Source organism: Acanthochromis polyacanthus, chromosome 11 (genome assembly GCF_021347895.1).
Source record: "Acanthochromis polyacanthus isolate Apoly-LR-REF ecotype Palm Island chromosome 11, KAUST_Apoly_ChrSc, whole genome shotgun sequence".
Classification (NCBI taxonomy): Eukaryota; Metazoa; Chordata; class Actinopteri; family Pomacentridae; genus Acanthochromis; species Acanthochromis polyacanthus.
This window is the reverse complement of record NC_067123.1, coordinates 5689-20034: the sequence shown is the minus strand read 5'-3', so window position 1 is coordinate 20034 and position 14346 is coordinate 5689. Positions and strand designations below refer to the sequence as shown.

The window sequence follows — 14346 nt, the reverse complement described above, 5'->3', positions numbered from 1 at the left end:
CCCACAAATGTGGGGATTTAGTTTTAAAAATAAACTTTTAAAGGACACTTTTAAGGAATAATGGAATTTTCTTCCTGAAGATTTTGCAAATTTTCAGAAATTTGGGGAATTTTTTTGCTGAATTTTTGGATTTTTTTTTAGAGAAGGAAACAATATTTTTTGGTGCCTGTAAATGAGGACAACAGGAGGGTTAATTAAAATGTAAAAGAAAAAAACTGACATCAATAACTTACTTAGTTTAATATAAAAACTTTAAAACTGTTATTGTTTATTCTAACACAAGAACCTGTAAGATAAACATTGTAAAATGTAATATTTCCTTTGTTTATTGTTAAAATATATTTAAAACTGTTCATGTGTATTACAAATAAAATGTAAATGGCCTTTTAACATTTTGATGTTATTTATAATTATTAGCACAACATATAATCTTATTAAATAATCATTGTAAAAATATAAAAACTGTTTATTGTAGCAAAGATTCACTTTAAAAACTTTTGGACTGTTTAATATGATCTCATGTTTTAAGCATGACATTGAAATATTGTCAACAGTAAGATATAATTTATTGTAAACATTTTTTAAAAATGTGTACTGAAAGTACCTTTTAGTAACATTGTTTTTCACATCTTGCTGTATTAACTGTGAATTTAATACTTCTTGAATAATATAAAAAAAAATAAGATTTACTTTTTGTGGATGTTTTGTGAAAAGTGATTTTGAGGGCATTTCAATTTGATGTTTAATAAATTTACAAAATCTGTGAAAAGAAGTTTTACTCTTTGTCATGTGGGTTGTTGATGACAGACTGATGGAGGAACTTGTATTCATTCAGCACAAAAAAAAACAAACTAAATGTTTGAACGGTCTGGACATGTTTCAAAGCGACTCCATATTTGGGACGGCGTGGCTCAGTGGGTAGAGTGGCTGTCTTGTAACTGGAAGGTTGCCGTTTTGATCCTCGGCCCGTCGAGCTCATGTCGAGGTGTCCCTGAGTAAGACACCGAACCCCTAATTGCTCCTGATAGGTTGTGGTTAGCACCTGGCATGGCAGCTCCCACCATCAGTGTGTGAATGGGTAAATGTGACATATCATCATGTAAAGTGCTTGGATAAAAGCGCTATATAAATACAACCATGTACCATATTTGTATTGTTAATATTTATCACTATTTCACTACAACTCGACTGGTTTACCGTTAAGTCAGATGATCAGAGTGTTTTCTTCAGTGATGGTGGATCAACGTGGAGCTTCTTCAACACTGAACCAGACACAGGAGAGTCACATTTGTTTCAACGATGAGCTGCACTGACATACCTTACAAGAAAAAGCAGTTAGATTTGCTTTTAAATGACCTGACTTCAACACAGTTCAAAATTGTTCAGAATATGACATACTTTGTGTATAATTTAATGTCTTTCTAAACATTCTTGGAAGCAGTTCACATCTGGCATTCCATCAAATTATTTATTGAAACTTAAAAACCAACAACTTCAGTGAGATTTGAATTAGAGAAGACAAAAAATAAAAACAGAGACGTGTTCAGATCACACAGAACAACGCAATTTGCTGTATAAGGAGCTGCACTCTGAGCTCTTTCCACCACTGAAAGCTCCTGAAACAGGGATGTTAGCGTTATAACCGGACCCTGGATTTACAGAAGAAGCTGTTCTCACCGACAAACCTTGTTTTCTTTTACATCCTGTGTACATCTGGGTGTGTGTTTATCGAGAAAGAACGCAGCAGGACGCCAATACATTTAAGTAAAACAACATTGATTAGTGAAGTCAATATAAGATAAGTCAAGATAAGCTGAGTCAAGATATGAAAAGTCAAGGTAAATCAAGATCCATTAAGTCAAGATAAGTTAAGTCAAGATGAGTCAAGTCAAGATAAGTTACAATAAAGCCAACAAATGAAGATAAACTAAAGACTATGGACACCTTTCACATCTACAGATGAGGCTTGATAAATGTACATATGGGTATGTACATAGATATGACATGATGGATAATGCTATTGAGAGAGAAAACCGGTGTGAACATGGTAAAGAAAATGTTTTTATATTTTGTTGTTGAGCTATATGAACCAGTGTTGCGTGATGTTTTAATAACTGTGGTGCTTTCGGGAGAAAAGCAGGGATACATGAATTTAGATGACCTGAAGGCTGTGGAGAGAAAACACACGTTAAAGAGATATTAATTCACTAGATTTTGTTGCATTTAAAATGCAACAAAATGCTGAAAAATGTCCATCAGTGTTTCTCAAATTCCAAAATGAAAAGTCTTGTTTTGTCCAAAACCCAAAGATGTTCAGTTTACTGTCACAGAGGAGGCAAGAAACCAGAGAATATTCACATTTACTGTTTTTTTTTCTTTACAAAACAACTCAAACAGATTAACTGATGGCTATGAGAGGACAACTAATCGATTTTTTTGATGAATTGTTGCTGCTTTAGTCCTGCCATAGTCGATATTTAGACACATAAGATTAAGTTCCACTGAAACAATGAAAACACAGCAGCACTGCAGTGTGTATAAATATGATTAATGATGTTGTAATACATACAAGATAACCGTTGACCTAAAAATGAATCTGAAGAAGTAGTGAGAAACCACCCACTCTTGTTTTCTGTCATGTCCTGCTGTCGTTTAGTCACAACACACACGTGCAGGGCATGTGTCGTGTTATTTTAAAGGTTGCTGCTGTTTTTACGCTCAGCTTCCACACTGAAGGTCTAAACTGTAAAAGGGAAGTTTAAGAAGATAAAGCATGTCACTCCTGAGGTCTAAAGTCAGCTACTGAATATATCTGAAGCTGCTGGGAGTCATATTTGTGGATTCACTCTTATTTTATTACATTTTCTCAGCTTTTTTCTGTTTCTTTTAAATGGAGCGGCTCAGTTCAGGATCCAGGACAGAGCAAACATCTGGGATCCTGTAAACTGAGCTGCATCTTGTTCAGGTTTAAAACTAAAAGAAGCTGCTTCTGTTTTTTTGATTCTGTTCATCAGATGCCTTATGAGTCTTTATTCATCACTCTCAGTCCTGTTTCCTTCAGTATCTGGTGATAAATTCCTCCTGGTGCTGTCATGCAAATAACAACTGTCCCTCTGCAAAAAGCCACGTGGTGTTTTACTGAATTAAATGTAACACTCTGTGTGGTGCTACTTTGCATGTGTTTTTTTTATTCCAATCAGATGCTCCCAATCCTCAGTTTCATATTTCAATATTAAGTTTCAGAGTATTTTCTTTTCATGCTGCTATTTACATCAACTCTGCTACACTTTACGGGGAGATATTGTGCTGTTTGTAATACGGAGTGGATAAAACCTGTTGAAAGAGTGCACGCCCTTATGCGACGCTCCTCGGAAAAACAGCGAATGCACCCGTATACAAACAGGGATAATGTGATTGGTCAAAGCTAGCCGGCCTTCTATTGGTTGACAGCGTTGATGCACAAAAAATCCGAGAGCAGAGCAGAGATCCGTGAGCAGAAGTTCCGTCAGAGCAAGAGGAAGAGTTTGAGTTGGAGCGCAAGAAATCTGCGCGAGCAGCATCGTAACCGAGTGCGAGGACACAGTTTGAGCACGCGCAGAGCAAGTTTGAGCGCGAGAGCAGAGTTCTGAGAGACAATATCACGAAATCTGAGAATGAAATCGATAAATGCTGCCCTCAGATCAATTTAAAATGCTCTTGAATTATGATAGGAAATTTATTCCATAGCGGCGGGAATTAATGGGACTCAGAAACACCCCCACAATTTAATCAGTTGTTCTTTGTATCATTTCTGATGGATACGTCCTGATAAGTCCTCAGTGGTGGATTTGTAGTAGAATCACAATCATGTGATCATCAGCAGGCAGCTGACGTAGTGTTCACTGGTTGTCATGGTTACAGTGACGCCGTGCCGCTATCTGGCAATGATACAAAAATATTTAACAAATCTGTGGATCCAGACTATAAGCTGCATCACTGATAAAATTGGTCCTTGTGTCATTTCTGACCTTCCCTGAAAATTTCATCCAAATTCATGAGTCTGTTTTTGAGTAATGTTGCTGACAGACAGACAGACGGACGGACAAACGTACACTAATCATCGTAACTCCACTATCTTCCTTGGCGGAGTAATTATAAAATCTGAAAATTTTATGAAAGAAAACAAAACTACAAAATACTAAAACAAGGCAAAACAGGATCGCAACTTGTAAGATCAAATTCTAGGATAAAATAAATATAAAATACTTCAATTTAAGAACATTAAAAACTACCAAAAGCCATTGAAAACATGCATGTCTTGAGATTTGTCCTACAAATGTCAGTGGAGGGGGAACTTTTAAATTGCACGAGGAAGATTGTTCCAGTTTAAAGCTCTGAAGAAACAAGCAGTGCACGGCTTTCTGAACAACATAAACAGACTTTTCTAAGTCTACAGTCTGACTGCAGTGTGTGAACAGGTTTGAATGTTTTTGTGGCCTCACCCCTGCTGGACTTTGTACAAGAACTCTCTGAGAACCGAGCGTCTGAAGTGGTTCGGTAAACTGCGGGACACGTTGTCTTTGATGAAGGCTTCCATGACGGCCTGGAAGAGAGACGAGGAGGAATTTATGAACAAGTTCTGCACTTTACTGCCAAACACCTCACATAAGCCAAAACCTTTTGGGGATTTCCATCTAAAGTCATCACGTTCCTTCTGCTCGACCGTCTCCGATTTGATTCCAGCTTTATCATGAACCATCTGTAAAATTGATATTCCATTTCATTTATTTATTTATTTCAAACATGTAATGAATAACATTCAATTAATGTATCACAAAAAACCATTAATAGTCCATCATGCTATAACGAGTAAGAGGAGAAAACAAACTTCAACATGTTCCAAAGGGAGTGGGAAGACGTTAAACTTATTTAATCCCACCCCTAAATTCATTCACCCATTTCAGTCAGTTCCAGAAATATCCAATGAAACAAATTCACCGCCAACATTTTTGTTTAGGCAAAGGCAACTAACTTAAACACTATGCGTCAATGAAATACAGATCAAAACTACTGTGATAGTGATAATTAAGTTCATCTTCACTGTACCTTCCAAAGATTTTTTGTTTGTATTTATATTTAAACTGGCTGATGTTTGAACATTGTTTCAGATCCGTCTCAAGTTTATTCCAGAGCCGTACCTCATTTGTTGTAGGGCTAAAACTTTTCATCGTTGTTCTATGTTTTGGTATCCTGAAACTGAATTCTTCTCTTAAAGCTGCTGTCCGGAGTTTGAATCGCAGCGTCTCCCAAAACACTGTTGGTCCCTCCCTCCCTCTGATTTCGCCCCTTTATTTGTGCACGCGCGCAGTACATGAGAGAAGTGCCCGGAGTGCTGCAGCATCTCGCCTGTTTTGCTGTTTTCTCCTCTTCTACATTTAGTACATTTAGTAAATAATAAAGGAATTACGTTAGAATTCTGTATTGAGTCTAACTTGTCCTAATACCAAAAAAACATGAATCTGCTAGGACGAACGAGTAAAGTTTCAATATGTGATTACACTCGTGTATCCCTCTCGATGACGTTGTTTATCAAACTTAGTGCATTTACGCGTGTATATGTGTTACATTGTTTATTTATTTCTATCTAGAGTTCAGAATTGCATGACTCCTCTGACGAAGAGTATGTCCCGGACGCCCCAACATCTTCCTCCAGAGGTCGGGCATCTAAACGAAGCCGTCAGGCGGGCTGTGGAGGCCGTGGTCGGGGAGCGACGCGAGCACCCCAAGCCAAAAAACGTCCTGCAGTCTCTTGGCCTGACAAGCCGTGGGATTGGTAACTTTTCTGGAAGTTGCTGAGCCCTGATGATCTCTGCTCCACAAGCAAAATAAATGTGCGCGCAGTTGCGTAGTGCGTAGCTCGCCCACCTCTGCATGGGCTTGTTTGCTGAGCGCGTAACCGTTGATTGACAGCATGACAAAGCTGAAGCTTGAACTTGATTGGTCGGCAGCGACCGGCGCTTTTTGGAATAACATGGGGGTCTATGAGAGGAAGGCGGAGCTCAGGAATAAATTTTCATATCGCGTTATACTAACTTTATATTATAGTATCGAACTAGACTAACACATTTAAGCTTTGTTAAAAAATGATACATAAATTGAAAACAAAAGGAAACTCCGGACAGCAGCTTTAATATATAACCACCAACACATTCCTGAAATGTGCTCTGTAAAAAAAACAGAAGAGATAGGAGACAGGATGTGGATGGAAAATGCCGGACTCAATATTTTGACTATTTTTATATTTTATTTTATTTTTTTTGGATTGTTTGTAATACTGTAATTATTATTACACATTGAATACTACATTGTTGCTGACTTCTCAAACCACCTGCAGTTATAATACAACTACTGCTGATGCCACCACTGCTACTATATTACTACCACACTGTCCTACTTTGCTTTTGATCTTTTTGTTTGTTTGTTTTTTTCCGGTTTGATATAATTGTTATTGTTTTTGTTGTTGTTATTGTTATTACAACTACTGCTGCTGCTGCTAATTTTATTGTCATTACGACCACCACTATTGCTATTATTCTCTCTATTGCTGTTATTATTATTACTGGTATTATCACTATTATTATTATTATTACCATATTATACTAGTATGATTATTATTGTAGTTACTCGATTATATACCACTGTAGTTACTATATTATATGCTATTGTTATTGTCCCCTCCCTATCTGCTGATGACCATTACCCATGTAATGACCTCTATTGTTGTTGTTTTCATATCGTTACAATTTATACTATTTCATTTATCATTTATTATTATTATTGAGTTTTTCTTTTCCTTTTTTTGACTATTATGTATTGATTTATTCTCTTCTGTTTCAACATCCTATGTTTTCACAGCAATATTGGTCCATCTAATTACATTTAACACACACACACACACACACACACACATGTTTGTACTTCTATCTTAGTGAGGACATCCATAGGCGTAATGCATTTCCTAGAGCCTTACCCTAACCTTAACTATCACAACTGATTGCCTAAACTTAATCCTTACCCTAACCAAACCTCAATTCATACCTGTTCTCTAAAAACAAGTCTTCACCCTCAAACATGGCTGTTTCAAAGTGAGGACCGGCCAAAATGTCCTCACTTTGTAAAAATGTCCTCACTTTGATAGTTAAATGCAGAAAATGGTACTCACCATGTAGCAAGTACAAGAACACACACACACACACACACACACACACACACACACACACACACACACACACACACACACACACACACACACACACACACACACACACACACACACACACACACACACACACACACACACACACACACACACACACACACACACACACACGATAATACAGTCATACCTCATACATAACAGCCCCAAAACTCCAGCAATCATCTGTCTGAAGCGTTTATAATTCTGTCTTTTGTTTTCTTGTATCTTGCTCCCTGTTTGTCTGTGTACTGTATAAATATAAAATAAATGTGGGAAAAAAAAAAGAAGTTTCTTCCAGAGCCGTACCTCATTTGTTGTAGGGCTAAAACTTTTCATCGTTGTTCTATGTTTTGGTATCCTGAAACTGAATTCTTCTCTTAATATATAACCACCAACACATTCCTGAAATTTGCTCTGTAATTGGAATGGTAACAGTTTTTTCAAATACTTTTCAGATGTGTACGTTTGTAATTATCTGTCAGACCACTTTTAGGAGATTTGTGCCTACAAAGCTTTATCTGAGCAAGATTTTGGTACCAGAATTTCCTTCAGGATTAAAAAAAATGATGTCCCATCTTATCTCAGAGACGGGTCTTTTTTTTTAAAAAGCTTACATTTCTACAAATCAGGGTTTAAAAATCAAAAGTATTTTTTAAAAACTCCACACCTCTTGTGTACTTTTATTGGTTTTGTGGAAACAGCTCATCAGAACGTGAAATTATCTTTCTTTTCCTCTGTGGTGACCAGGTAGATCACATTTTAAAGCATTTTATAGGTTTAGTTTTGTATTATTGTGACATACAGCTACACGTGGATCAGAAAATATCACTAATTGACTTCTGCATTATCAGTGTATTTGTTAATGTGTGCACAACATTGTCAGCGTAACGCACGATATATTTCAGGTGCAATATTTCATTAGTATGTGTGATAATATTAATTACATCAGTATAGCTGCAGGCAATACTTTTTACTGTTCGAGTATTCTTTTAGTTTACTCATTTATTTCAGTAATGTATCATACTTCTTTTTAGGTGCTGCATTTCTCATGTTGCATCACTCGATTTTATGAGCGATATCTGCCACAAGAATTCCCTTCAGGATTAATAAAGTTTAGCTTTTCTCAGAGATGGGAGCTTCAACATTTTTCCATAAATCAATTCATTATTAATCAGATATAGTTTGATCTACTTGTCCAATATTGGAGAAATAACAGTGAAGAATTCTGGCTTTTATCTTTAATAGTTCCTGAGATATTGTTGTTCAAACAGCCGCAAATTTCAATGTGAGAAAACCTGCTAAAAGTGGGTCAACAGCCAGTTTATAAAAAATTATATCTCAGAAAGTATTTGATATATCAAGCTAAAATGTTACATATATCTTCATAAACATCCGTATTTTATGCCATAAAAACGTCAGGCATGTCAGAGCTGGCAGAGCAGCAATAGTTTCTATATTTTGGTTTCATCGTCGTCCCGTTTTCGCTCTGACCTGGTGGTTGTGGGCTCGGATCAGGCTGTTGATCTGGTCGTAGGGGGTCGTCTGGGGGTCGCAGGGGTCACAGTCTCCGGTCAGAGCTCTGCAGGCGTTCCAGTAACCGGCCAGACGCTTCTCGTCCAGGTGGACGTGGACGGTCGAGTCCAGCTGAAAGACAAACGAATCACTCAAAGGTCAGAACTGCAACTGAAAGTCAGTAGTTTCGGGTTTTCTTATGGTTGAAATCGAGTCTAACTACCTTCTTCAAGAGCTCCTTGGTCTGTCTGAAGTGATCTCTGGCCTTCTCATAGGTTGGCTGGTCGGTGCAGCCTTGTTGGAAGAAAATACCTCCCAGATCATAATGCACCTGAAACACAGAATACAGCTTTAGAGTAAAAACATCTTTCTGAAGCACAAACCACTGCATCCAGGATGATCTAATCCCCAGAAAGACAACCGTGAGTGCTCCACCAACCTGACAGCGCAGGTCATCGGCGCTGATTTGAAGCCCGGCTGTGGAGGATTCGGTTTCTCCGTTAGCGGCAGCGTCAGCGGCCAGCAGGTCCAGAGTCCTCAGAGTGTGGACGTAGAAGTCCTTCTTCAGCTGCAGAGCTCCTTCCAGGACGGTGATGGAGTCGGTCGCCTGCTCCTTCAGCTGAGGGAAGAATAATAATAATAGAGGAGAAAAAACAGACACAGATCCATGAAACTACTGGTGGAATTTCTTTGAAACTGGAAAAACAATTGGTTACTCTAGGACATATTTGTCTAGAATTCTACTGACAATAAGTCATTACAAAGAAACGGCTATGTCAGGAGCCACCCTCCATAGAGACTGGTTCAATGTGGTGCACGATGTTTCTGTAACGGAGAAATTAACATCTGCACCGAGACTCAGAGCAGAAATGTTTGATAAACGCTGGAACGGCTGGATTGAGTTTATCAGCCCATAGAGACCAGACTAAGTGACGTAAGTTGTACTGCGACTGCCCTGGTTAACGCTTGTTCAGTATGTCTGTTTGTTTGCAAAATTGAAAACAGTTTGTAAAGTACATTTGTAAGATATTGCTTATCTACTGACTTCTTTATGGAAAAAAAGAAAATTAAAAAAAAAAAGAAATTGGACAAACATAAAACAGGGATAAACAGACCTTAATTAAAGATGTTTATTTTTGTTTATTGGCGTATGCAAGTATGAAAAGCATGTTCACTCACCACAGTCAGGATGTTTTCTGTCATTTCTTTCTCCTGCTGCACGATATTTAACCTGGATTCAGGCACAAAAGAAGTTTACGCTCACACCTTTTTGCATTTCAACTCAAAATAAAATCTGTCTGGATGTGTATTTTTCATTAATCCGTGCATGTGAGCCGAAACGCTGCCATTTGTACTGACTTTAAGGTAAGCTTATTGGTTCAGTAAATGAATTGAACTTGAAAAGAAAGTAAAGAAGCAGCGTTTACATGTTTATCTGATGAGGTCCTGGTTTGGTTTGTTTCTCTGGAAAGCTGCTCAGCACGATGGTTCTGATGGCCCTTTAAAAAACACAACAAAGACACATTAATCCTGTGCTTGAATGCTCATAAAATAAGTCTTTTAATGGGGCTGAAGAAGGTGTGATTTGACTTTCTACTATAATCTTTTCAATGGATGTGTAAGAATGTTAGTGAAAGAATGATTTGATTTAATGAAAGTCCAAAACCTGGGCCACATTTGTGCCAAAACAATACAAAAATTAAATATGAATCTACAATAAAGCATAAATGCAATCCATGTTTTTGAAGAGAAAAAGCCAAATACTCCAAAAAAATAAGAAAAACGATATTAAAATGCTCCAAATGTATCAAACCAATTCCACATATTATCACTGAATTATATTTCTGGAGTCTTTATTCATTGTCCTGCTTGTTCACTTGGGTTGAAAAAAAAGTTATTGTTTCACCTTCAGACAACTTATTTTTTTCCATGCTTGTCTTTACTGAACAATATTAAGCAAAACTTTTTCAATCCTTTTGGTTTTTGTTGCCAACAACCACATTTCTGTAATCAAATAGATATTTAAGGTTTCTTCAAGATGCCAACATTAAAATGAATGTTGGAAAATACCATGACAAACTTATACTGGTCAGCTACAACACTAAATATTAAGAGATTCATGTGAGAACTTTCCTCCTTTAATGTACAATCAGAGCTGGTGACTTCCACACGGCGGCAAATAAACACTTGGAGTCAAACTGTTCTGCTAGTTTAGTATTTATCTAATTTAATCTGTCCTCAGTCAGTGTTTCCTCTCCTACCAGCGGTTGTAGATGATCACTGCCATGGCGGTGGTCGGAGGCAGAGCGGACAGATCCAGATCCACATGTTTCACACCTGGAGGCACTTTGCTGACACACAGCAGCTCATTCAGCAGCATGTTCAACACTGGGATGGTCAGTCTGGGGATGAAGAAGCAGGGGAAATAGTTACAGGATTCTACTGATACATTATCTGTCTAACTATGCTGCTTAATGTTTTATCCTTATCCAAGTTTGGTATTTGTGCATCTTTGTCTGTTATTTTCTTTCTCGGCTACACAGTAAAGGAGGCCTTCACACCTCAGTTTATTCAGAGTTTAAGTAAAAGCTGTGCAGCGACTGTGAAGAACAAGAGTCACCGAGGGACTGAAGGTTGGGCCTGTTTGTCTGATGAGCTAAACAAAAGAATTCACTGAGACTAAATTTAGCCTTTTATGAAAGAAAAACGACCATCAACTCATGATAATGTGCACACATTCATAATCAAAGTAATCACAGTGGTCAAAGAAAAATAAGGCGACCCAGCTCACCGCCTCTCTCTTCCTCAGATAAAGTAAACAGATGAGCATATCAGCTTAATTATCCTCACCCATATCCATGAGACCCACTAACCCTCCATTCAATATGATCACAAAACAATATCAGAACCAAAACAAACACGAATAACAAGAAACTCATTCAGAGAGTGTAGTACTCCCTGAAAATTTCATCCAAATCTGTTGGTCTGTTTTTGAGTAATGTTGCTGACAGACAGACAGACAGACAGACAGACAGACAGAAGCCGATCGTCACATAACTCTGATGCGTTCCTTGGCAGAGTAACAATCAGTATGCCCCTTAACCTTAGAATAAAGTAACAGTTCACTCATGGCTTCCAGAGGTTAAAATAATTAGTTTCTCTTTAACTGTTCTGCATTTGGTTACTGAGAAACACCCGCAGCCTCATTTCATTCTCAGAGAGCCCCACACACATTACGACCCCACTCACCCTTTCTCCAGTGAATCCAGGTCCCACTTCATGTGTGCGGCGACCTTCAGCGCCAGCAGCTTCAGGGTTCGGTTCCTGCGGTTGTCTGCTGGAGGCTGAACCTGATTCTGCTCGTTCACCGACGGTTTGGACGCCTGCTCCAGGAACTGGACCATCAGCTGCACCGGAGTCGGGTCTGAGGGAACACATACGCCCCAACAGTTTTAGACGTTAGATTTTGTTACTGATACTTTTTTTTACTTGTACATAACTTTCAAAAGTAATGCCGAGGTATATAATAATGTATGACGGTAAAAAGTGGCTACTGGAAATTATATAAGACAAGAATGCTGGTAGTAAACTATTAACTCAACATTAATGCATAAATAACAATAGTCCAGGATTACTAAGTATGTCGACCAGACAGACAGAAGATCAGCCAGGACCAGAGCCTCTCACAAGTTTAAAGATACTGTTTATCAGTCATTAAACTAAAGTATAAAAAGATATACAAAAGAAGAAATAACCGTAAGGACATGAAAAGAAACACTGCAAAGACATGCAAAGCCACTACAAAATGATGCACACACACGACAAAAGATGCAAAAATGACCACAATATGAGCCAAAATGATCACAATAGGACTGAAATTGCACACAAAGAGACACCAAACAACTATAAAGAGATGTAAAGTGACCACAATAAGATGTAAAATGACCACAGAGAAACAATACGACCACAATACCACTGAAGTTGACCACAAAGAGGCAAAATTAAGTAAATAGGTAATTATAAGAGAAACAAAATTACCAAGCCACGAAAATTATCACAGAGACACAAACCAATGACAGAGATGAAAAATGAAAACACCATGACACAAAGTGTCTACTACACACAAAATGAACAAAAAAAACATTTAAAATGACAGCAAACATGCAAAATTACCCTCCAAAATCACATTTTTACCATAAAGATAAACTTAATTACCAAGGCTTGTACCACTGCAGGATGTTATATAAAAGGTAATATGTTCATGCACCAACTGCTGGTTGTACTTTCACTTAAAAAACATTAAAATTTGCTATTAATAATTCTGCAGCTGCCTGTAAAATTTTAAAAGCATGACAATTTCTTGCCATTTTGATGACGATATAATATTTGGTAAGAATCGATAGTGTTTAGATGCTGAAAACACGGTCGCATTTAATATATTTTCTAAAAGTTTCATGACAAAATTAACTTGATTAAATCATTATTTTTCACGCTCACTTCTAAAAGGTTAAAGTGTCAGATAAGCGAGTTAGCCAAACATCGAGAACTGTCCAGTTCTATGTGACATGAGTAGCTTGAATTTTAAACACGGGTCCTACCAGCTGGGCGGGGACTCACACTTTGACTGAAGGGAGTATATCTGAGTTAGCAGCTCGGGCTGCTGCTGTGAATAAACCGAGCGCACGTCTTCCACCCGCGCTCTGTTGTGTTTGCAGGCAGCGCTGTTCCGGCTAACATTTAAGCTAACGAGCTACAGTTTCCATCCTGAACCGGACACGGAGGAACCGACTGTCTTACCTGAACGGGAACAAATCAACAAGAAGAAGATAAAATGTTCAAAAAACGCTCTAAAAGCTCAGAGTAAACGCCCGGAGCAGCGACACCGACTGATTCTCACATAATTCATTCTGCGCCTCTCCATCGCTCCTCCATCATTCCGGTTCCACTCTGTCGCCAAGGAGACGCACGAAACGCCATGTCTGCGCATGTTTATGCTGCGTTCAGGTCACATGTTCAAACTGTGATTAAACACAGCTGAGCGACAAACCCTGTTCATGGCTATCTCTGACTTTTAATTCTCACGGATTCCCCATCTCTCAAGCTAGCAGCGTCTTTAAAAATACAACCTTAGCGCTAATTAGCAGTAACAGCGTCCATAAAGCTAGTTTCTATGGGCCTCTACACTGTTTTTATGTAAACAGTTCCACTTGTTGTTGAACTAATGCACAAATATAACAAAAAATGTGCTAATTTAGGCTAATTACATGGTGCGGCTATAAGGTTAGCACTGGGGCTGATCACAATTGGAATAAAGCAGTTACTAGGTTTAAAATTATTACTTTTCCGGTTTTCTCGAGATTTGGTGGACGCAACACTATCATGGTGGCTGATAGATGCCTGTATTTAATTATAATCTGATAATTAAACAAAGCCACACTACTTAACTGAGGCCGAAGTTATTTTAATTGACAGTTTTCTGCCCATCCCAGAGAGGAAATTAGAAAGAAAAAAAGTAAAAAATAAAAATTCAGGAAAACCAAAAATGAAAAGAAATGGCAAACAAAAAAGTTAGGTTCCAGGAATTCATTCTTATATTG

At 37.9% G+C, this 14346-nt stretch overlaps 1 protein-coding gene across 1 annotated transcript; it reads right to left on the bottom strand.

Annotated features, from left to right (window-relative positions):
* Nucleotides 1-3259: 3259 nt before the first annotated feature.
* Nucleotides 3260-13736, bottom strand: LOC127536063 (integrator complex subunit 8-like). The gene is made up of 10 exons (XM_051955460.1): nt 13647-13736; nt 13504-13546; nt 11999-12173; nt 11011-11151; nt 10177-10248; nt 9929-9980; nt 9189-9368; nt 8973-9080; nt 8729-8881; nt 3260-4582 (listed from the first exon to the last, which is right to left on the bottom strand). The coding sequence occupies exons 1-10, from the start codon at nt 13734-13736 to the stop codon at nt 4478-4480; spliced, it is 1119 nt and encodes a 372-aa protein (XP_051811420.1). The 3' UTR covers nt 3260-4477.
* Between the last annotated feature and the right edge of the window lie 610 nt (nt 13737-14346).

Coding starts and splice junctions, on each gene's coding strand:
- LOC127536063 (XM_051955460.1), bottom strand. CDS start 13,736: ATGCGCAGACATGGCGTTTCGTGCGTCTCCTTGGCGACAGAGTGGAAC. Junction 13,547..13,646: donor AGAGGCGCAGAATGAATTAT/GTGAGAATCAGT, acceptor GTTCCCGTTCAG/GTAAGACAGTCGGTTCCTCC. Junction 8,882..8,972: donor CCAAGGAGCTCTTGAAGAAG/GTAGTTAGACTC, acceptor TTTGTCTTTCAG/CTGGACTCGACCGTCCACGT.